At 43.6% G+C, this 25000-nt stretch overlaps 3 protein-coding genes across 3 annotated transcripts in view; all 3 read right to left on the bottom strand.

Moving 5' to 3' along the window:
- LOC310877314 (jun dimerization protein 2-like) overlaps positions 1-9357 on the bottom strand; it is a 40401-nt gene extending 31044 nt beyond the window's left edge. The window contains exons 1-2 of the mRNA XM_083791133.1: positions 9231-9357; positions 7885-7937 (exon numbers count right to left, since the gene is read on the bottom strand). The gene's annotated coding sequence lies outside the window, so the exon portion shown is untranslated. The remainder of the gene's footprint in view (positions 1-7884; positions 7938-9230) is intronic.
- LOC310877303 (tubulin alpha chain-like) overlaps positions 1-24069 on the bottom strand; it is a 69460-nt gene extending 45391 nt beyond the window's left edge. Inside the window, exon 1 of the mRNA XM_083791118.1 lies at positions 24064-24069. The gene's annotated coding sequence lies outside the window, so the exon portion shown is untranslated. The remainder of the gene's footprint in view (positions 1-24063) is intronic.
- LOC310876412 (protein c-Fos-like) overlaps positions 22829-25000 on the bottom strand; it is a gene marked incomplete at both ends in the record, with an annotated part of 3113 nt that continues 941 nt past the window's right edge. Inside the window, 2 exons of the mRNA XM_083789944.1 lie at positions 22829-23542; positions 24001-24111. Coding sequence (XP_083646070.1) covers positions 22829-23542; positions 24001-24111 — 825 coding nt within the window. The remainder of the gene's footprint in view (positions 23543-24000; positions 24112-25000) is intronic.

Here is a 25000-nt window from a genome sequence, read left to right on the forward strand (position 1 = left end):
AGACGATTCTATACAATTGTCTTCTAAATCCTGACAGTTTTCTGAAATACCTCATGTTTCTAATGTGTCAGCGGTGCTCAAACTATTTCATGTCAAGGACCCCCAAAGATATATGTAATTGGCCGCCGACCCCCCCCCCCCCCCCCCATCTGAAAATATGTCGTTCCAGGGAGGGACCCCCCCCCCCAGAAGCAAAGATTTGAGTAAAAAAACGTTCGCTCTGAAAGAGTATATATTCAAAGATTTGCGCCGCATTGTCACGATTTATCAAAAACAGCAGATCTACAAGCTCATAGCGCGGCACTCGGTGCCGCGCTATGAGCTTGTAGATCTGCTATTTTTCAATAGCTATAAAGCATAACATAATGCTATAAACACCAAGAGGGGTTCCTCCTCCCGCCCAAAATGGGTTAAAGTCTGGCGACAGCGCTAAACACGTGATATTAATTAAGTGTTGTTCATTTAGGCAACGCATCAACAACAAGCAACGAGTACAGTAGCTAGTTTAGATCTATTGCTATTTTAATCACAGCGCAGATTATTTGAGGCTGCAGCACATTTAACCCATCCTGAACGGGAACCCATTTTGGTGTTATAGCATCATGTTATGCTTTAGCTATTGAAAAATAGCAGATCTACAAGCTCATAGCGCGCCACCGAGTGGCGCGCTACGAGCTTGTAGATCTGCTTTATTTTATTTTATCGAAGAACGACTGACATTTCTTTAATCTGATCTCAGGTCAGAATGGGTTTAATGATCAGACCAGTGTGTGTCCAGTGGAAACCTCGTATGAATCTGATCTCGGGTCAGAATGGGTTAAATGTTGTAATACCATTCTACGTCTTAATCAAATCAGTGCATTTGACAGGTCAAAACAAACACGCAAAGCAGTTACAGAAGTGCTTCTGGCGTGATGTACTGTCTGTGGCCTACAGCCCTGGTTTCACCAAACCTTTCTGTGGCCTACAGCCCTGGTTTCACCAAACATTTCTGTGGCCTACAGCCCTGGTTTCACCAAACCTTTTCTTCTGGCGTGATGTACTTTCTGTGGCCTACAGCCCTGGTTTCACCAAACCTTTCTGTGGCCTACAGCCCTGGTTTCACCAAACCTTTCTGTGGCCTACAGCCCTGGTTTCACCAAACCTTTCTGTGGCCTACAGCCCTGGTTTCCCAAACCTTTCTGTGGCCTACAGCCCTGGTTTCACCAAACCTTTTCTTCTGGCGTGATGTACTTTCTGTGGCCTACAGCCCTGGTTTCACCAAACCTTTCTGTGGCCTACAGCCCTGGTTTCACCAAACCTTTCTGTGGCCTACAGCCCTGGTTTCACCAAACCTTTCTGTGGCCTACAGCCCTGGTTTCCCCAAACCTTTCTGTGGCCTACAGCCCTGGTTTCCCCAAACCTTTCTGTGGCCTACAGCCCTGGTTTCCCCAAACCTTTCTGTGGCCTACAGCCCTGGTTTCCCAAACCTTTCTGTGGCCTACAGCCCTGGTTTCACCAAACCTTTCTGTGGCCTACAGCCCTGGTTTCTGTGGCCTACAGCCCTGGTTTCCCCAAACCTTTCTGTGGCCTACAGCCCTGGTTTCCCCAAACCCTCCTTTCTGTGGCCTACAGCCCTGGTTTCCCAAACCTTTCTGTGGCCTACAGCCCTGGTTTCACCAAACCTTTCTGTGGCCTACAGCCCTGGTTTCACCAAACCTTTTTCTGTGGCCTACAGCCCTGGTTTCCCCAAACCTTTCTGTGGCCTACAGGCCTGGTTTCCCCAAACCTTTCTGTGGCCTACAGCCCTGGTTTCACCAAACCTTTCCGTGGCCTACAGCCCTGGTTTCCCCAAACCTTTCTGTGGCCTACAGCCCTGGTTTCACCAAACCTTTCTGTGGCCTACAGCCCTGGTTTCCCAAACCTTTCCGTGGCCTACAGCCCTGGTTTCACCAAACCTTTCTGTGGCCTACAGCCCTGGTTTCCCCAAACCTTTCTGTGGCCTACAGCCCTGGTTTCACCAAACCTTTTCCTTTCTGTGGCCTACAGCCCTGGTTTCACCAAACCTTTCTGTGGCCTACAGCCCTGGTTTCCCCAAACCTTTCTGTGGCCTACAGCCCTGGTTTCCCCAAACCTTTCTGTGGCCTACAGCCCTGGTTTCACCAAAACTTTCTGTGGCCTACAGCCCTGGTTTCACCAAACCTTTCTGTGGCCTACAGCCCTGGTTTCACCAAACCTTTTCCTTTCTGTGGCCTACAGCCCTGGTTTCCCCAAACCTTTCTGTGGCCTACAGCCCTGGTTTCCCCAAACCTTTCTGTGGCCTACAGCCCTGGTTTCACCAAACCTTTCCGTGGCCTACAGCCCTGGTTTCACCAAACCTTTCTGTGGCCTACAGCCCTGGTTTCCCCAAACCTTTCTGTGGCCTACAGCCCTGGTTTCCCCAAACCTTTCTGTGGCCTACAGCCCTGGTTTCATCAAACCTTTCTGTGGCCTACAGCCCTGGTTTCACCAAACCTTTCTGTGGCCTACAGCCCTGGTTTCCCCAAACCTTTCTGTGGCCTACAGCCCTGGTTTCCCCAAACCTTTCTGTGGCCTACAGCCCTGGTTTCCCCAAACCTTTCTGTGGCCTACAGCCCTGGTTTCACCAAACCTTTCTGTGGCCTACAGCCCTGGTTTCACCAAACCTTTCTGTGGCCTACAGCCCTGGTTTCCCCAAACCTTTTCCTTTCTGTGGCCTACAGCCCTGGTTTCCCCAAACCTCTTCCTTCTGGCGTGATGTACTTTCTGTGGCCTACAGCCCTGGTTTCACCAAACCTTTTCCATTCTGTGGCCTACAGCCCTGGTTTCCCCAAACCTTTCTGTGGCCTACAGCCCTGGTTTCCCCAAACCTTTCTGTGGCCTACAGCCCTGGTTTCACCAAACCTCTTTCTGTGGCCTACAGCCCTGGTTTCACCAAACCTCTTTCTGTGGCCTACAGCCCTGGTTTCCCCAAACCTCTTTCTGTGGCCTACAGCCCTGGTTTCCCCAAACCTCTTTCTGTGGCCTACAGCCCTGGTTTCACCAAACCTTTTACTTTCTGTGGCCTACAGCCCTGGTTTCCCCAAACCTTTTACTTTCTGTGGCCTACAGCCCTGGTTTCCCAACCTTTTCCATGGCAAGGAGGACCCCCAAACTGACACTAATTAGCCCGCGGATGGACCCCCATTTGAAAGGATATGCCATGCAGGGACCCCCCCCCCCCCCCCCCAATAAGAGAAGGTTTTTACGGCTCTAGTCAGTGATTCTCAACCTGTTTCAAGGACCCCCCAGTTTGACATGCATTAGTCTACGGACGGACCCCGAACATTTAATGGCATTTCTATCCCTGGGACCCCCCCCCCCCCCCCCCAAGTGACCCCCAGACCCATATAAGGGTCCATTTGGTTCCAAACTTATCATTTAGCCGGGGGACCCCCTGGAACTCCCTCAGGTACCCCCCTGGGGGTCCCTGCCTGGACCCCAACTTTGGAAACCACTGCCCTAATAGCATATTGACACTGGCTAGGTTCCTGCATTCAGTAAAAGATTCAAACAAATGGTAAATGGTGCATTTATATAGCGCCTTTATCCAAGGCGCTTTACATAGATTGTGCATTACATTCACCCATTCATACACACATTCATACACCGATGGCAGCGGAAACCATGCAAGGCACCAACCAGCACATCGGGAGCAATTAGGGGTTCAGTGTCTTGCTCAAGGACACTTCGACAGTAACTCTGGGGGAGCCCACAGGGTTCGAACTGGCAACCTTACGGTTACCATCCAGGCACTCTACCCCTGAACCACCGCTACCCCTAACAACACACATACAGTACACATGTATACACATACACACTTTTACACCCTTTCACTGTATCTGGGTGGTTCTGCTTTGCAATGATTCCATTTTCTCAGAGTTATAGAGAAGTCAAGCTTTGAGGATTAAACGAATCACAATAACAAATGTTTTTCGACAAAGGCATTCCATATGTAACTGAATAATTCTGTGCCATGTGATGACAATAAAGCCTCCTGGTCAAGTTTTGAGCAATCCTTTGACTGATTGGCCAACCAACAGAATGTTATTTTTATTTAATACTATCTGCTCTTAAGCAATCCGTAATATTATGTAACATGTGGTTGTCATACTTTGACTTCTGATATTTCCTCATCTGCCCCCCCACCCCCCACATGAAGCACGTGTTCTCTCTCAAACCGAAATCCTGAAGATTATATGACTGGCAATCTGTTTGTTGTTCTATATTAACCCATTTTAAGCGGGAACCGCTTTTTGTGTTAGCATTATGTTATGCTTTAGCTATTGAAAAAATATCAGATCTACAAGCTCATAGCGCGCCACCAAGTGGCATTTTCGCGATTTTAGCTAATCGCCACCGAGTGGCGCGCTATGAGCTTGTAGGTCTGATATTTTTTTTAAATCAAAGAACGACTGACATAGAAACATAGCTTTTTCAGAAAACTCTCGGGATGTAGAAAACATTTTTTAGAATCTGATCTCGGGTCAGAATGGGTTAAAATACGAGGTTGCAGGTTAAAATATACAGTAGGTATGTTTGTGTGTGTGTGTGTTTTGAAACAAAGCTCGCTCTGTGCACGGGGACAGCAAATTGGTTTCACTTCAACAAAAACAAATTCAAACAACAAAGGAATTCAGGAAATCTGGAAGTCATGATTATTTCAAGGCCTTAAAAAAAAAGGACCCTTTTCTATACAAGTCCTTTCGTTTTTTTCCAAAAACATGTTTTTCCAGCACTATATATTACTACTACCACTAGCCCCCACAAAATGTCTCTTCTCTTGGGTTACACCCTCTGGACTTCTGGGTGTTCACTCCACGATAATGTAACGTCTGGGTCTGCCTCGGCGCGGTGTTTTCACATGCCATGTGGAGAGGCTTACGGGGACTTTGAAATAACAATGTGATACAGCCACGGTGCGCTGAAAGGCTGCTCCCTCAGCGTTAGTATTAGTATCATTCCAGCCCAGCTATAGTTGCACCGACGTCTGCTTAGTGCTTATAGCCTTTCCTGCAATGCGTCTACTGTCTATTCAGTCTGCTAGGAGGGGGGGGGGGGGGTGGGGGGGGGGGGGCAGCGATCCCATGCTCTCCAGAGAGAGTCACTGGAAGGCATTTCTACTTAAAATAAACCCCGTGCTGTGCTGTGAGCGCCCACGTCGTCCAGCCTCTCACAGCCCCTGTTGGCCCAGCGCTGTCTGTCTGTCTGTCTGTCTGTCTGTCTGTCGGCCTGCCAGCCCTTCCCCATTAATCCACTGCAGCGTTCCATTTATGCGGAAACCATCCCACGGATGTGCTCGGGCAGGCGCTGGGGCGTTTAAACCCCCCCCCCCCCCCCCCTGAATTATAACACACACACTTGTTCTCTTAGTTTAGACACAGGCAAACACAAGTCGACTCTTTGACACACGCACGCGCACACACACGCACACACACACACACACACACACGCACACACACACACACACACACACACACACAGTGTGAGCTCACTCACACATAATATAGTACATGTATATGTTTGCACTGCATGACATGTACATGCACATGCAATCAGCACAGCGATGGAAAGCATGCACTCACAATGTAGGAATGCATATTTCACCGGTTGCCACGGACACACAGACGCACGCACACACACACACACACACGTGCACATCACACACGCGCACATATGTGTGTGCGCATATACGTGTACAGTACAGTATGCACCGAAGAAGTCAATGGGACACTTGTGCTGCTGCATTAAAGTCCATGTTATGGCCGGTTTACAGTACCTACAGTAACTACTGTAGGTGATGCTGTACAGTATGTATACAGTCTGTGCTGCGAAATGTGAGCTTGTATTGGCTGTTTTGACAACACCATCGTTGAACCATGTAATAAATGACACTTTATGCTGTTAAGCCATTCTGACCTGAGATCAGATTCATACGAGGTTTCCACTGGACACACACACTACTGGTCTGATTATAACCCATTCTGACCTGAGATCAGATTCTAAAAAAATGTCAGTCGTTCTTCGATTTTTCTAAAAATAGCAGACCTACAAGCTCGTAGCGCGCCACTCGGTGGCGCGCTACGAGCTTGTAGATCTGCTGTTTTTCAATAGCTAAAGCATGACATGACGCTGACACCAAAATGGGTTCCCCGTTTAGAATGGGTTAAAACATACACACACGCCCGCACGCATGAACATACACACACACACACACACACACACACACACACACACACACACACACACACACTACTAAAGACATAGCCTATATACCCATCACCCCACATCCCATTCCCTGATTGGCCTCTGGCCCTAAGGGCCACCGAGGGAAAAATAACCAAAGCTATATCTATGATGTAGAGATAGAATTACACATTCCCTGGCCTAGTGTACATACTGTATAATTTACAGTTTGCAGCAGCGCAGCGACGTTTTAATGACAACAAAGCTGTGGTGTAACTATACAACAACACAGTGCAATATTAGGCCGGTTATATTAAATCATACTGTTTGTGCATCGTGTGCATAAGAAGAACACCCTATTTTAACCCATTCTGACCGGGCACCCATTTTGGTGTCGGCATCGTGTCGTGCTTTAGCTATTTAAAAATAGCAGATCTACAAGCTCATATCGCGCCACCGAGTGGCGCGATACGAGCTTGTAGGTCTGCTATTTTTTGAAAAATCGAAGAACGACTGACATTTTTAGAATCTGATCTCAGGTCAGAATGGGTTCATCAGACCAGTGTGTGTCCGGAAGAAACCTCGTATGAATCTGATCTCAGGTCAGAATGGGTTAACCGGTGTCATGTTCCTTTCTGTTGGATAAAACCTGTTGACGTGACGGGAGATTAAAATAGGGTGCATTTTGTGCATCCCCCAAAAGGCAGTTTATTAACAAAACAACGACCTCTGCATCCACGCCGGGATGCACTACTGTACTACTGTACTGTTTTTTTATGCTAGTTTATTTTGCTAGTTAAATGCTGCAATTTGTAAAAAAGAAAATTGGCAAAATATGACTCCTAACGTCGTTTGAAGTGGGACTCATAAAAAACGCATTACACTGAAAACCTATTTACAGTACATCACTGGCCTTGATTGAATACAACAACAATGGGCTCCATTACAGTATGTTCCAGTCTAAATGGTAAAATGGTAAATGGTGCATTTATATAGCGCCTTTATCCAAGGCGCTTTTCATAGATTGTGCATTACATTCACCCATTCACACACACATTCATACACCGATGGCAGCGGAAACCATGCAAGGCACCAACCAGCACATCGGGAGCAATTAGGGGTTCAGTGTCTTGCTCAAGGACACTTCAACAGTAACTCTGGGGGAGCCCGGGTTCGAACTGGCAACCTTAACGGTTACCATCCAGCCACTCTACCGCTGAGCCACCGCCGCCCCCAGTCTATAGGCACAGCTCTGGTAAATGTGTGAGTTGTTGCTGCTGCTGTTTTCAAAGATTCGTTTTCAGCATTAATTAAATGCTTTATTCCAGACAGAAGAAAATACAAAAAGAATAATAAAACTATAAAACTCTATCAACTATAGAGCAGAGAGACTGCATGCGATAGGCTATACAATACAATCAGATAACCTTATATGCTCACAGCAGTCATAATGTGATTGGCTGAGCCATCATTGAATCGAATGAAATGAAAGTTAACTCGAGTCAAATGTAAGCTGTACTTTAGTATATTAGAAAACTATAATGAATCATTGCCATTAAGGAACGTCCCTGTTACTGTATACTAGGCATACAGTAGCATCTGATATCTGATCAATAACACAGTTGAGAGAGAGCGCGAAGCTGGCTGATGTACTGTACTTACTCAGAGAGAAGTTGTCAGCCCTCTTCTAGCAATGGTGCGACTGTGTTTGGACGCTGTGTGGGAAGACACAGAGTTGTGTTATTGCTTTTTGCCTTGTTGTGTTGTGTTGTTTGTTTTTTGTTTTTGCCAACAATGACCTTGAGGTTGGTTCACTTCCCTCAGTGGGTTTTACAGGTATATCCACTTTGAGCCACCTCAGGTTCAAAGCCAATTAACCCATTTTGGTGTTATAGCATCATGTCGTGCTTTAGCTATTGAAAAATAGCAGATCTACAAGCTCATAGCGCGCCACCGAGTGGCGCTACGAGCTTGTAGGTCTGCTATTTTTGAAAACTCGAAGACATAGAAGACATTTTTAGAATCTGATCTCAGGTCAGAATGGAAAACTGTCAGGATGTATAGAAGACATTTTCAGAATCTGATCTCAGGTCAGAATGGGTTAAAGACAAAACAAGACTTGTTTTCTCTTTGTAGTCTATATGATGACACAGACGTATATCATTAAGGCATATAACCTATTCCTGTCAAATAGCTTTGTAGATCAATTGAGATATAATATACAAAGGCTAAAAAGACAAATAAAAAGACAATAGCTTCTCCCTTCTGCATGTGGAGACAGCTCAGCTGTATGTAATCTTAAAAGTTCCGGAATATAAGAGGTTGCTGTTTTAACTTTAAAGCTGTGCAAAACTTCAATCCATAAATCCATATTGGTTGTCTAGACTTGTCCTTGTCCCGTAAAACTAAACCCAATCGTTTATGCCCGAAAACCTACAATGGTGTACAGTGTGTTGCATAACTTTGGGAAGTAATTGACACTTTCACGTGCTATAATGTAGCAATTTGTAGCTAAGACCTATAATGCATGCACATTTGCAAACCATTATCGCGTTTCTGCTGGTGGTGGTGGCTAACAAACATATTGCGTTGTGTTATAGCATAGTTATAAATAACAGTTAATTGGTAAAAAAAAAATAAAAGAAAGCGACAAAATTGAGATGTGCATTTTCGCGAAATGCTAATAAATATTATTAATTTTAATATGCATTTAGTTTCGCCAGACATGGTGGTGTATATTGGCTATTAAATACATATTAATTTGCCAGGCAGCATATTTATACGCTGCCTGGCTGGCTGGCACGAACAGAAAACTACAACAGATGTCGGTATAATAATAAAGATCACAAAGTAATGAGGAAAAGTTGGAGGAAAATCTTCAGACTCATGTCCCGTACAGTTTAAATCACTATCACGATAACAACAATCCGCAGGAGAAAGAATTAAGGCATTTATTATTACTAGTCTACAATATAACGCGTGCTGTTGTGAACACTGAACAGCCTTACCTGATCTGCGTCCCAGAACTCGAGGTAAAAAAAAAATGAGCTGCGATCATAAGAGTTACTGTGAATCGGATGTCGCTTTTTGAGAGACTGACTGCTAAAAAAGTGGTTGCATCAGCCCCGTTTAAATAGTGATCCGTATCTGGGAGGGCTTTAGGAATGCGGAACTGTGCGTGGTGGTGCGTCCCAGACGTAAGCATGGATGAAAATAATAAGAGGAGAGAAAAAAAGAAAAAAAGTTGTTTCATGCATGGCTCCACCCCTAGCAACCGAAAAAACACACAACATAGGAGGGAGGGAGAGAGAGAGAGAGAGAGAGCTGCTGAGAGGAAAGTTTCAGCTGTGGTGGAAGAGACCTGGCAACATTAAATGTGTCTTCTTCATGTGCTATAATAAACACGTTTAATAAATAAAGTTTTGGCTGTATACGCACGCACGCACGCACGCGCGCGCGCACACACACACACACACACACACACACTGACACACACACATAATAATAAAAGCAGACAGTTGTCAAACTGTCTAAGTCACGTCTACTGTGTGTGGCTTAATATAGTAGGCTATAGGCCTATGTACTGATCCTATGAAATATTCTAAAAGTCTATATTAATCTATATTAAGAAGATGCAATTCATTAATTCATCTATATTAATTTAACCTGTTTGCAGTTATACTTAACAGCTTGAGGAATTGGCATAATAGCTGGCAATTATATGTATGCCAATGAAATACCGGTAGGCTATTCATACAACTATGCTCATTAAACTGATTTAGGCTAGTTTGTCTTTACTTTGAGCAGGTTTATCTGCAATTAAACTAAAAACTAAAATGTTACATATGTATGCACACGATCTCATTGCACCTATATACCTTTATCTGGGACATGAAGTCTGATACCAAAATAATTCAAAAAAGTGTATGTGCACTATAGATTTTGGTTATAGGCTATACTGTAATTTGGTTAACGTAATATCAGTTTGTATTTATTAACCACATAATATCCCTGTTAGTCTGTTATGTAATGTCACCACGGTCACTTGATTCATACAAATGACAACAAAAGATAATGAATAATAAATATTGTGTTGTCCTGGTGAGGCTTCCAGAAAATGATAAAATAGAAAGGAAAGGAAAAAAAAGAAAAAGAGCTATAAGTACTAGCTCCCTCTGGTGGTGGTAGTTGTTACTACAACCATTCAAAGTATTTCATTTTCCATACACCTTGTATCACAGTAAACAACATTATTATTGACAAAAAGGCATTAAGTTTAATTTGTGACACACACACACACACACACACACACACACACATATATATATATATATATATATATATATAATTATTATTTTAAATTAGAGCTGGGACTCGATTAAAAAAATTAATCTAATTAATCAGAGGCTTTGCGATTAATTAATCTAGATTAATCGCATTTTAATCGCATATGAATATTCAACCCGAGAACAGCGAGAAACCTTTTTTTTTAATGTTTTTTGGTATCCCAGTGAATCAATGAATAGTGACTACAGGATACCACTCATTTTCAACATTTTACTGTCATTAATATACCTGTTGTGGAAATAATAATAAAAAGTCACCCCATTCTGTGTTGCCTAGAACTGGAGGTCTGAAATAAATTTAGTAACAGTAACAAGTACATCTCAGTGACATCACAAAGCTGTACTTACTTCATATTGTTACTGTTTTTTGTCAGACCTCCAGTTCTAGGCAACACAAAATGGGGTGACTTTTTATTATTTCCAGTTTTCAGTACTATAGAAAAGCGCCCAGTGAGAAACGTTCCGCGGTGAAAAAAAAGGTGAGATTAATTTATCTGTAGTTAATCGCGATTAATTCTTCTGTAGTTAATTAATCTAAATTAATCGCAATTAGTCCCGGCCCTATTTTAAATATATATTAGTTTTATTGGGTTTTTCATAGACATGACAAAACAAGACATACATGACAACACATACACCAGACTATGAAGCATAATGAAACAGACCAGACCTATATATCGATATGAAACATTAACAAGAGCTATAGCAAAACATGCATCCGTCACACAATGGAGTCAAGTTGAGCCAAATGCTGAGACAGTTTTATGTTGCCGTCACAACCATCCTATACCTGGAACAGGCAGAGCGCTTATCATCCCATACCTGGAACAAGCAGAATACTTATCATCCCATACCTGGAACAAGCAGAATACTTATCTGGAACAAGCAGAATACTTATCATCCCATACCTGGAACAGGCAGAGTGCTTATCATCCCATACCTGGAACAAGCAGAATACTTATCATCCCATACCTGGAACAGGCAGAGTACTTATCATCCCATACCTGGAACAAGCACAGTACTTTATCCGAGGCTGCATTTATACTTTTGTCGTTCTCTGAAAATAACGTGTGTTTCGATGAGTGACACCGACGACGTGAGACAACGTATAAATTAAGCTTTATACTCTGATCCTTTTTATAGATTCTAATTTGGTTCCGCTGGTGATTTATGTCCAGCATTTGAGAGGATATGGGGGGGGGGGGGGGGGGGGGTATGCGTCACATCTCTTTACAGAGATGACAAGGGGGATAAAAGCAGAACTGTATAGCAGTAAATATTTCACAGAAAAAAGGAAGGTGTTTGTTTGAGCATGCATATGAGACAAAACCCCCCTGTGTCACTATTCGCCCGTCTACTTGAGGGCATACGGCAGAGATGTCACTCAGTACATGGACACACATGCTGCTGCAGACCCGCCTGGTACTTTCACCCATAATGGAGGGGCCGAGGAGAGGAGGGAGACCCTACACCAGCCTATAGCCAAGAACAATAAGCCTCAGTAATGGCATTGCAGTGAAAATATATACCAATCTGGCTATGCATGTTTCAAATATGTAGAGCTTATTATGAATTATGTTCAGGAAGAATCTAAGTCAGTGAAGCCGGCCGGGGGCCTGTGTTGTTCACTATTAACCCCAGGGTAACTGGACTAAGGAAAGGAAAGGTACTATGTTTACCCAGGGTAACTGGACTAAGGAAAGGAAAGGTACTATGTTTACCCAGGGTAACTGGACTAAGGAAAGGAAAGGTACTATGTTTACCCAGGGTAACTGGACTAAGGAAAGGAAAGGTACTATGTTTACCCAGGGTAACTGGACTAAGGAAAGGAAAGGTACTATGTTTACCCAGGGTAACTGGACTAAGGAAAGGAAAGGTACTATTTTTACCCAGGGTAACTGGACTAAGGAAAGGAAAGGTACTATGTTTACCCAGGGTAACTGGACTAAGGAAAGGAAAGGTACTATGTTTACCCAGGGTAACTGGACTAAGGAAAGGAAAGGTACCATGTTTACCCAGGGTAACTGGACTAAGGAAAGGAAAGGTACTATGTTTACCCAGGGTAACTGGACTAAGGAAAGGAAAGGTACTATGTTTACCCAGGGTAACTGGACTAAGGAAAGGAAAGGTACTATGTTTACCCAGGGTAACTGGACTAAGGAAAGGAAAGGTACTATGTTTACCCAGGGTAACTGGACTAAGGAAAGGAAAGGTACTATGTTTACCCAGGGTAACTGGACTAAGGAAAGGAAAGGTACTATTTTTACCCAGGGTAACTGGACTAAGGAAAGGAAAGGTACTATGTTTACCCAGGGTAACTGGACTAAGGAAAGGAAAGGTACTATGTTTACCCAGGGTAACTGGACTAAGGAAAGGAAAGGTACCATGTTTACCCAGGGTAACTGGACTAAGGAAAGGAAAGGTACTATGTTTACCCAGGGTAACTGGACTAAGGAAAGGAAAGGTACTATGTTTACCCAGGGTAACTGGACTAAGGAAAGGAAAGGTACTATGTTTACCCAGGGTATTAAACTGGACTAAGCTCAAGAACTTGTTTACAGCCAGGCCCTGCTCATAGAACATTTCATGGTAGGGGTTCAATGCCTTGCTCAAGGGCACTTCAGCGGTGGTAATCTTAACGTGCCGGTTACGGGGATACGAACTAGCGACCTTCCGATAACAAGACCGCTCCGCAAACCGTTCGGCCACCGCTGCCTCTCACGTCTTTGAGAATGACTGGAGCCACTGGAGGTACATTTAGTGAGGAGAGGGCTCCATTTTCGTCACCGCTAAACCCCTTTTTTTTTTTGCAAAACATTTTTGAACAGTTAAAATGGCCAGTCTACAAGCTCACAACGTGTCAATGTAGATTGGCTAGTTGAACTATTCAAAAATGTTTTTCTAAATTGTAAAATAGGCAAAGAAGTTTAGGGATAAGGGGTTTAGCGGTGACGAAACTGGAGCCCATCATCTGACTTCACCCTGTAGTGAAGTCAGAAATGAGACACAGTGAGAAATGAGTGTTTCTATGCCCAGCGTGTACGTTATACAGACACTATATTTATTTAAACATAAGCTTACAGACAGTACACTACAGTAGGTGCACTTGCCAGCAGCTGCCTGGATGATGAATGACGTTGTATAGAGTGTAGTTGGTGGGTTTGCAGCTTTGCCAAATGCATTCAGCCTTCTTTTTTTGGGGAGTGGGTGTCATTTAAAAAAAGAAAACAATTAAATGGCACTTTCGCTGCGACGCGTTGAGAGCTTGTAGATCGGCTATTTTCAGGGTGCAACCCAGCACTCCATAGCTAGTGGAGATGCGGTGTACGACATGGGTTTCTAAACAAAAAAAATTCGCCTTTATTTTATATTTTTTATGGAGGGACAGACAGTAAGTAGGCTGACAAGAAATGTGGAGAAGACATGCAGTAAAGACTCCCGGACCCGACACGGCCTTTACTGCATGTCATCCCCCATCTCTCTCCCGTTTTCCTGTCAGCCTACTGTCTGTCCCTCCATAAAAAAAACAATAAAAGGCTGAATGCATTTGGCAAAAGCCGCAAAAAAGTATCTTAAAAAAAAAAGAAAAGAGACATGCAGTAAAGGCCGTCGGGATCGGGAGTCGAACCCGCGGCCCACTGCCAGACGGGATTACCAGCCAAGGTGCCTGGACCGCTGAGCCACGGCCACAGGCCAAGGGCAGTTGTTTTACAGACGGGTAAAAAGGGCAGGAGGGGCTGAAGCCCCTCTTTGATGTCTGTGTGTGTGCACGTCCCTGTCTGGCGGTGTGGCGCGGGTTCGACTCCCGATCCCGACGGTCTTTACTGTCACCCCCCATCTCTGTCCCCCCTGTCCGGTCAGACTACTGTCTGTAGCTCTATAAAAAATAAAAATAAAGGCGACAGTCATAAAAAACAAAACATTTAACAATACAATCCTGTGTTAATGTATCCATTTGTACAATTTCAGAGTTAAATAATTATTAGTAATTATATATATTACTTTTATTATTGCACTGACTGATGTGCTGTGCTCTGAACTGACCTGAACACACTTGAACTCTCTGCCCTTAATATTTATTTACTATTCATTGCATGTTGTTTTTGCACTTCTGTCTTGTCCTGTTTTGCACTTTGTCCTAATGTTTTAACTGCAAATCCAAACTAAATTCCTAACAAGTTTACATGTCATGTCATTATGTATTTTATTTGACTGTGTAGGCGATGTACTGTAGCTATTAAAAAAGTGAGCATGTTATGGTCAGTATCCTCCTTCCATGGGGAAATACCCAGACACATACATCCAGACACCATGCTTACTCATCATCTATCAGACGTTATAGACCAGCTTTATTTTTACTACCACCTCATTTATTTTTTTCTTTCCTTCCCTTTTTCTTCAATCAAAATAAGTTCAGACAGTCGTCAATCACGTCAATGTATGTCTAGTATGCTTTTGTACCGATGCATAATTTCAGGCATGGACATTTAAAGTTTCCAACATGCAATCAGAACATATTATTTGACTCATACAAGACTGATATGATCATTCTAGGACATTTAAAGTTTCCAACATGCAATCAGAACATATTATTTGACCTATACAAGACTGATATGATCATTTTATGGACTTTATCATGCCATGAGCTACTGGGCCTTTCACATGCATGCGCACGCACACACAACACACACACACACACACGCACACGTACACGCACACGCACACATGCACGCACACACACACACACACACACACACACACACACACACACACGTCTATGTACAGTCAATGAAATCAGTTCAATCGCTCACTGTTCCAATGAAATGCTGTCCAATGTTATCCGCCTTATAAAACATAACTCATGTGGTATAATATGTCCACGGTGTATCCAGATGAATACATTGCTTTTACAAGAGCAATACTATAGAGCCTTTATGTAAATCTCCATTTTGACCGGAGATCAGATTCTAAAAATGTCTTCTACATCCTGACAGTTTTCTGAAAAAGCTATGTTTCTATATGTCAGTCGAAAAATAGCAGACCTACAAGCTCGTAGCGCACCACTCGGTGGCGCGCTATGAGCTTGTAGATCTGCTATTTTTCAATAGCTAAAAAGCATAACATGATGCTAACACCAAAACGGGTTCCCACCCCAAAATGGATTAAATGACATCCTTTCCATATAGTGTAATGAAGAGGTTACTTATACTTTTACACACATATATTGCGTCAGTGTTGATTGAATTATTTATATTTGCACAATATGCACTTTAATCATTTGCACAGTCAGTTGCACTGTATGCAGTTAGATTATATATTTGCATTATTAGGCTGGTCCTCCCAGTGGGGGCTCCTCACTGGCTTGTGTGAGTCTGATTGATTGATTGAAGTATTTATTAACAGTTTGCAAGAATTACAGTACATTTCAAGCACAACTCAATACAAAAGAACAGTCAACTGTGAGTGGACGACACCATAAAGCATTAATTTACACTTGAGGCAGCGGTGGCCGAACGGTTTGCGGAGCGGTCTTGATATCGGAAGGTCGCTATAGTTCGTATCCCCGGACCGGCACGTTAAAATTACCACCGCTGAAGTGCCCTTTGAGCAAGGCATTGATACCCCTACCATGAAATGTTCTATGAGCAGGGCCTGGCTGTAAACAAGTTCTTGAGCTTAGTCCAGTTCGTCTGGGTAAACATAGTACCTTTCCTTTCCTTTCCTTTCCACTTGTTTACAAGAGGGGTCCACCATGTTCAATTCATCATAATGTATGGTCGGTACCATACATACGTACATGAGAACAGCAGTGACTACACAGAAATGTGTCGTCTGGGGGAGGAAATAATTGGCATAACGATTCAATTGGAGAGAAAAAGGGGGTAAGAAATATTTAGCTAAATCTCAAATTAGAAAGAAAGTAATGTATTTAGTGTAGAGCAAAAAAGAAGGGGGGGAGGGGGTCGCCAGAGCCCTGGGGGGGGGGGGGGGGGCGCAGTTCAACTGTAGGGTTTTAAGTGGTTAGATTTTGAAAACAGCACATGTTGTTGTTGCTCGATTGTTGCTCGGTTTTTCCGTGAGCAAATGATTCTCACTATCGTCACAGAGATCACTCCTCCTCATACAGTATGCATATGATATGATGTCTTAATCCATTTTGGGTGGGAACCCCTTTTGGTGTTAGCATTATGTTATGCTTTAGCTATGGTAAAATAGCAGATCTACAAGCTATGATCTGAAAATAGTGAAAATGTGGCGTGTTAACTCAAATCTTTGCTTCCATGGGGAGTCCCTGGAACAACATATTTTCAGATGGGGGTCGGCGGCCAATTACAGATAATTCTGGGGGTCCTTGACATGAAAAAGGTTGAGTACCGCTGACATAGAAACATGTAGGGTTTTCAGAAAACTGTCATGATTTAGACATATTTTAAACTTCAATGTCGGGCCTAAATGGGTCAAGTCAGAAGCAGAAACAATGTTGTGATTGTGATGATTCCATAGCCGAATCCATTCCTCCACACCACACACACACACACACACGCACACGCACACGCACACGCACACGCGCACACGCACACGCACACACGCGCACACACACACACACACACACACACACACACACACACACACACACACACACACACACACGCAGGCACCAACGCACCTCCTCTATGTTTCTGGGAGCTCTGGGCGTCATCCTATCCCTGTCAGGTGACCCAGTGTTCCCATAAGCTCACATGACTTTGATTTATCCCCGCAAATATAGCACATCCTCAGGAATATTATCACCGACTGGTCACAAGTCACAACACAAGGTACATGACGAGGGTGAGATCACACATTTGAGGCACATGATAATGATATGCTAACTGTTGGATCATGCGAACACAACAATGTGAAATGTATTGTATGGGGTGGCTTAGCCCTCCAAGCAGAACCTACTGAAGTTTCTGACTTTTTGACGACACAGTCCATTGGGTCCTGTTGCAGCAGTATCCTGCCACCTGGTACGCGGACATTCATAAAACATAAACAACGTGTTTACGGCCTGTCTGCGCTCTTTGACGACATGTTTTCGTGTGAGGGTTTCTGAATATGTGAAGTATAAGTACCCATACATGCCGCTGTGAATATCTCCTGTGGCGCGGAAGCCGTTAAGTATTTTTAATCTTTGTTTGACCGATTTGGTCGCTTTGATTCTTCTCTTCCTTCCTTGTTTATTGACACCTCATTGTACCGCCTATCTGGCTAGCTAGTGGCGCTATAGCTATGACAGAGCAGATCAGAGGCAGGGACGTAGCCGCACAAGCCAACCGCACACCGGGAGGCGGTACAATAAACGGTAAACAAACAAGAAGAAATAAAGCGACCAAATCGGTCAAACAAAGATTAAAAATACTTAACGGCTTCCGCGCCACAGGAGATATTCGCAGCGGAATGTATAGGTACTTAAAGTTCCCAAATTCAGAATAACGCAAACAAAAAAAGCCCGTCAAACGGCGCAGATTCGGTCTTAGAGAGCATGTTTATCATCCGCGTTCCAGAATTCCCATACGAAAATATAGTTATGAACAGGGTCAGGGACCCTACATAAAACTCATCAGAATTTCAGAAAAGCTTTATGTAGGGTTCCGAGAGGGGCTAGGGGTGGCTGTGCTGTGCTGTGTTGACATTGTAGACTTATAATATTCTTATCCTGGAGACCAGCTGGAACCTTTGTTATCACACAGTGAGGCTATATGCGGCATATATGCCTATATCACTGTGTGTGTGTGTGTGTGTGTGTGTGTGTGTGTGTGTGTGTGTGTGTGTGTGTGTGTGTGTGTGTGTGTGTGTGTGTGTGTGTGTGTGTGTGTGTGTGTGTGTGTGTGTGTGTGTGTGTGTGTGTGTGTGTGTGTGTGTGTGTGTGTGTGTGTGACAAGAAGACTCGCCACATTTACCCTTTTTGGCGAGTTATCTTGAACGACTCGCCAAAACGTGAAGAAAACTCTGGGCGACTCTTCTTCACATTCTGGCGAGTTTCTTCTTTCTTTTCGGGGCACTTTCAGCAGCTGCAAGTTTCTGAATGTTCTCAGAGCCTGCATCTCCGCATGCTGGGGGTGGCTGATCTGTGTGTGTGTGTGTGTGTGTGTGTGTGTGTGTGTGTGTGTGTGTGTGTGTGTGTGTGTGTGTGTGTGTGTGTGCGTGTGCGTGTGCGTGTGCGTGCGTGTTTCAGTCAGCATTCGATCTGAGAGTGCATAGAACTTCATGTGTGGTCTTGAAAGAATACATTTAATTAAATATAGCTTACACTAACTCCACACGTCACGTCATATTATAGAGGGCAGGCCACATGTTTATTCCTGGTTGGGCTGAAAGAAAAACAAACAAACAAACAAAACAAAAAAACAACTATTGTTTCCTGCATAATGCATGATCTAGGGCAGGGGTGGGCAACTGGCGGCCCGGGGGCCACATGCGGCCCCCACCTTCACTTAATGCGGCCCGCGTGTTAATATCAGAATACTGATATAGTATTGATCTCAGCTGTTTACAATTCCAAACCCGCTTTGATTACTTCATGACTGTATTAAATGACTAGTATACTTAATGACTATAGTATTAAAATATTATTGTCTTTTTGTGTCCAATGTAGCATGTTAACAGTTCATAAAGTTAACAGGATTCCAATTCAAAAGTATAGCAAAAAATATATTCAGGTTTTCAATTCACATTTAGCAAAAAATAGCTGATCTACAAGCTCAAAACGCGTCGCATTGCGACGTGTTTTGAGCTTGTAGATCGGCTATTTTGCTACATCGGCTATTTTGCTACAACAGTATGCACTAGTGTGGCCCCTCTGGAGTGAGTGTGGAAATATATTTGGCCCTCAGTCTCCATCGTCAAAGTTGCCCTGCACGTCTGATCTAAGTTGCTGTTCAGAATTTCCCACATTGCATATACTGTACTTTAGCTCCCTCTATCGTTGGTAGAGCGCCACAGCTCTGTCAGTAGCTTCCCCTTTGCTTTGCGACACGAAAATGACGAAATAGAATAAACAATGTTACTTTTAGCTACTCTGTGACGTGTGTGTTTAGCTACTATGTGTGTTTTCTAAACTAAAGCAATAAACTAGCAATAATATAATAGGCTGTTCTTCTCGAGAATACGACAAGGGCAACACTAGTCAGGCAAGATTTGATTTAATATCTACTATTTCCATTATCATCATGATAAATCCTTGTTTCTGTATTCACAGCCTCACTGTCCTCCTCACATGAATATGAGATTAGCCTATTTACCGTAAAATTAGATCTGTTTACTTGTTTTTCGCTGCGCACAACAACAATAACACTTGTTCGTTCGTCTGCTCTGCTGCTCCATAATAATCTGCTCTGCCTTTCTTTTTTTTCCGGGGAAAAAAAAATCTTCCAGCTCGAAACGTGACACCCGCGGCCGTCTCCATGGAAACAAAACAACGGCACTTTCCAAATATGGTCACAGCGGAAGTGAAACGACGTCCTGACGTATATACGGGTTGATCTGTGCACGCTTCTTTGTGTGTGTGTGTGTGTGTGTGTGTGTGTGTGTGTGTGTGTGTGTGTGTGTGTGTGTGTGTGTGTGTGTGTGTGTGTGTGTGTGTGTGTGTGTGTGTGTGTTTGCGGAATCGAGGTTCCCTTGACCGTGAGAATATTGGAAGAAAAAAAACCCGACTATAAATAAATGATTAACTTCACTTCGCTCTTCGTGTTCCCATTTCTTTCCCACTCAATGAAACATGATGAAATCCTTGATAGCTTTATAGGTTAGCCTATAGGCTGCCTGTATACAAACACAATGACATGTTTAGATGCTTTGATTGATTGATTGATTGATTGAAATGTACATAACAGTTTGCAGAATTTACAGTAGGCCTACATTTCAAGCACAAACTCAATACAAAGACTGTTAACTGTGAGTGGACGACCCTGCAATTAAGCATTACACTTGTTTACAACAGGGTCCACATTGTTCAATTCATCAAAACATTTAGAGACATACAAATAGACATTTCTATGTAGCTAAACTAAAGAACAGAACAGGAATTCACCATAAAGGAAGCAAAAAGGGAAAAGATACATATACAGTGAGGGGAAATGGGGGGGGGGGGGATTCATATTTTACAGAGGCCAGTTTCGAATTGCAGCCATCCGTAGGTGCCCTTTGAGAGCGGTTTTGAAGGAGTCAAGGGATTCACATGTCTTAATGACTGTTGGTAGGGCGTTCCACATTTTGGTGGCATAGGAGCGAAAATAATTTAGTCCCTTGTTTGTGCCGAATCTGGGTTGTACATGGTTTGTTGCACTCCCTCTGGTGAACTGGGTGTGGACTTTGTTTACATTAAGGAAGTATTTAGACAGGTACATGGGTATCTTAGTGGTGTATCGAATCTTGTGGTCCAGACCCATTGCAAGATGCCTGGCTCAATGCAGTGGTTCCCAAACCTTTTCATGTCAAGGACCCCCACATTGACACTGATGGACCCCCATTTGAAATACATATGCCTGCAGGGACCCCCATAATAAGAGAAGATTTTCTTTTATGGCTCTAGCAGTGATTCTCAACCCGTTTAATTTCAAGGACCCCCAGTTTTACCTGCATTAGGCTATACGTACGGACCCCCATTTAATGGCATTTCTATCTCTGAGACCCCCAATTTATATTGTAAAATCCTTGTTATATAATTTAACTCCTAGAGTGTACAAATGGAACCAAATGGACGCGTCAGGGTCCATTTGGTTCCATTTGTACACTCTCAGAGTTACAGACCCATAAAGGGTCCATTTGGTTCCAAACTATCATTTAGCTGGGGACCCCCTGGAACTCCCTCAAGGACCCCTGGGAACACCACTTTGGGAACCACTACCTTAACCCATTCTGACCTGAGATCAGATTCTACACACTAAACCCAAGCGTTTAGGTTATAAACAGTATTAAACACTTATTTGTAACACTTTTTAAACGTGTCACAGTGTTTAGATTATAAACAGAAGAACATGTTTAATCGCCAGTAACACTTTTTAAACACATAAACGTGTTTAGTTTTTACAATCAAAGTCAGTAATTTAGGTGTTTAGAATTGTGTTCTCGTGAGGTGTTTGAGTGAACTCGTGTTCTACTGTATTTTATGACCATTAATAAACATGTGGCATTTTATTATTACACACTGGTGTTTAGGTTTAAACGTGTCACATGTTCCAGGGATTTACAGTGTAGAAATGTCTTCTACCTCAGTCGCTCTTCGATTTTTCAAAAATAGCAGACCTACAAGCTCGTAGCGTGCCACTCGGTGGCGCGCTATGAGCTTGTAGATCTGCTATTTTTCAATAGCTAAAGCACAACATGATGCTGACACCAAAATGGGTTCCCGCGCAAAATGGGTTAATAACAAATCTCTTCCAATAATAACATCACAAGGGTATAACAGTTTTTTTTATTTTTTATTATATTATTATTTCTAGTGTTATACTTTTTTTTCTCCATTTCATCAATGAACCATAAGTAAAAAAATAAACTATGTCATAAAATACCTCTTGATAAAATACATGAGATGATTGTAAATAAATGTGAAGTCATATAGTGGTCACCAGTACAGTGAGATATGATACAGTATAGTATGTTAGCTACACATCATCAGCAAACCTGTTATTTTCACTTGTTACAACACAACTTATTAACAGTTCACATATTAAGCACAGCTTAGTTTCACATTACATCTAGGGTCGAAGAATACTAAGATTACAGCCTCTTTGTTCATATGAGGGTTCATAATTGCATGCATTTTTATACCAGCACAAAATCTCATTAATTCCAGAGAATGAACCAGCTGCTGCTTTTGCACCACACACTGTAGAAACCCCTTAGTGTTATAGTTTTACCAATTAAAGCCCTATTTTTATACCTTCATAACATTTTCAAAGATAGTCTATATATACAATCTCACGTTATGTTGCATCGCGGTGTGGTTGTGAGCTTGTATAGGTCGGGCTATGTTTTTCTATTCTGAAAATGCAGTGAAAGATTATAAAAAGCACTCAGGTTTTTGCAGTGTGTAGGTGTGGAAGAATTCAACTCTTGCAAACGGTCGCCGTCAGAAAACATGTCATAACCCTTGATGTTAAACTTTACACAACATCAAAACAGAGAGAGAGAGAGAGAGAGAGAGACCATATATAGCTTGTTGGCTGGTTCACTTTTGTCCAATTCAATCAATTGCATAACCGCTTCGTGCGCCTTTTTCACAAGGCCAGAAGTGTCGGAGAATTAAGACTATCTTTCATGATGACGGGAGGACTGAGGCCCGGCCCCTTGAGGCCCTCGCAGCAGCCCTCCTCGGCCATGGAGTCGTCCAACTCGGAGTGATTGAAGGAGAACACGGTGCGGTAGCTGCTACATGCGGGGCTGGAAGACATCATGACCGGCGACGGCGAGCTCAGAGACTCCAGGTCGTTGGCCACCGACTTGTACAGCGTCTCCCAGTCCGACAGGCAAAACGGCCCGCCGAGGAGGTCGATGTCGGGGACCGACGCCGCCGTGTCAGGGGTCACCGCCATCTCCAGGCTGGGGACCAGGTCGTCCAGGTCGTCTCCCCTCAGGTCCGCCAGGGTCTCCTCTTCTGCGCCGCTCGAGCATAGGAGGATGTTGGAGTTCCCCAAAATGGCTGCCGGGGGGATGCACGGAACGACAGTGTCCACGTCTGCAGGGGCCATTATCGCGGCGCTGTTGCTCTCGGGCGATCTGCTGCTCTCTAGCATGGAGAGGAGCTGCGGGGAGGCGGGAGGGTCCTGTAGCATTGCACTAACGTCGTCTTCTTCGTGGCCTTCCTCTTCATTAGCTAATTTGCAGGCCGGCGTGTGGGCAGCTAGGATCTGCTCAAGTCTCTCTTTCTCCTTCAAGAGCTCGTCTATCTCACTCTGCAAGGCTTCTCTTTCTTCTTCCAGCTCGTCCGTTTCCTGAAGTGACAAAAAGAGAGGAGACATGATGAGGAGACATGAATGGAATGCTGCTTCATGTGGTTCTCAATGTGGGGGTCCTTGGGGGGGGGTTCCAGGGGATCCCCAGCTTTCAGCCTGCTAAGGCATCGTGTTGAGGGTTTGAATCCCGATCCTGACGACCTTTGCTGCTGCCATGTCACTCCCCATCTCTCTCTCCTCATTGCCTGCTGTCGGTCTACAAGAATATATACTATATACTATATATATACATAAACACACACTTGCATTATGATACTGTCTGTCAGACATAAAGACACACTCCTTTCACACACACGAACCACTGGCTATATTATACTCTGTCCCCATGGCTGCTCCAGCCCTCTCCAATCATCTTAAATAATCTTGACAGCCATGCTCTTGTAAATATGCCGGAGGATGTTCAACGACTTTATGTTTTCCATAAAACACATACTTACAGCTTGTAAGGTGTCTGTGAGCTCCCTGCGTCTGTTACGACACTTTGCTGCCGCGATTTTGTTTCTCTCCCTTCGGATCCTCCTCTTTTCGTCATCCACCTTGACGGGAGGCTGAAAAACAATGACCAAAAAAATAATATAATAAACCTATTTGAATGCGCATTATTCTCCCTGCATCTGCATTGGACTCTAGCCCATTCTGACCTGAGATCAGATTCTAAAATTGTCCTCTGAATCCTGACAGTTTTCTGAAAAAGCTATGTTTCTACGTCAGTGGTTCTTCGATTTTTCAAAAATAGCAGACCTATACAAGCTCGTAGCGCGCCACTCGGTGGCGCGCTACGAGCTTGTAGATCTGCTATTTTTGCAATAGCTAAAGCATGACATGATGCTATAACACCAAAATGGGTTCCCTGATGCCCAAAATGGGCTAGAAGACAAATTCAACATGCGAGAGAGAATAATAATTGACCCTCATTCTGGCTGAATCGCCGCAGCAGCATGCTGAAAATCCCAAATAAAATAAATAATTAAAATGTCTCCCGCGGCTTATCATCCAATCATCGCCCCAAATCGTTCAGTGCAGTATATATATGTGTATAAAAAAAATGCTGCACTGTCTGGCACGGTCTATACCTCGCCAGTTAAATGAACGTGCATTTTTCTTTTGGTATATATTCCATTAAAAAGATAAAATATGCTATAGATATAACAAATGGCCATGTTGTTGCACCCCTCCCATCCCATCCCATCTCTGCAGAGCCATTTTTTAGTATTACCTGCTCTTTCTGTGCTTTCCGGCTGGCGGACTGTGCCTTGTTATTTGCTGCTTCTGCCGGGGATGTTTTCGCCGTGCTGTGTGCTTTAGGCTCTGCGTGGCCGCCGAGGAGGAGGAGGGAGGAAGAGGAGGAGGAGGAGGAGGAGGAGGAGGGGGAGACAGATGTTAGGAGGACCGTCGTTGGCTGCACCATCCACTTCAGATCCGGGGAGGTGGAAATTG

Source organism: Protomyctophum parallelum (genome assembly GCF_964188405.1).
Source record: "Protomyctophum parallelum genome assembly, chromosome: 19".
In the NCBI taxonomy this organism is placed as follows: domain Eukaryota; kingdom Metazoa; phylum Chordata; class Actinopteri; order Myctophiformes; family Myctophidae; genus Protomyctophum; species Protomyctophum parallelum.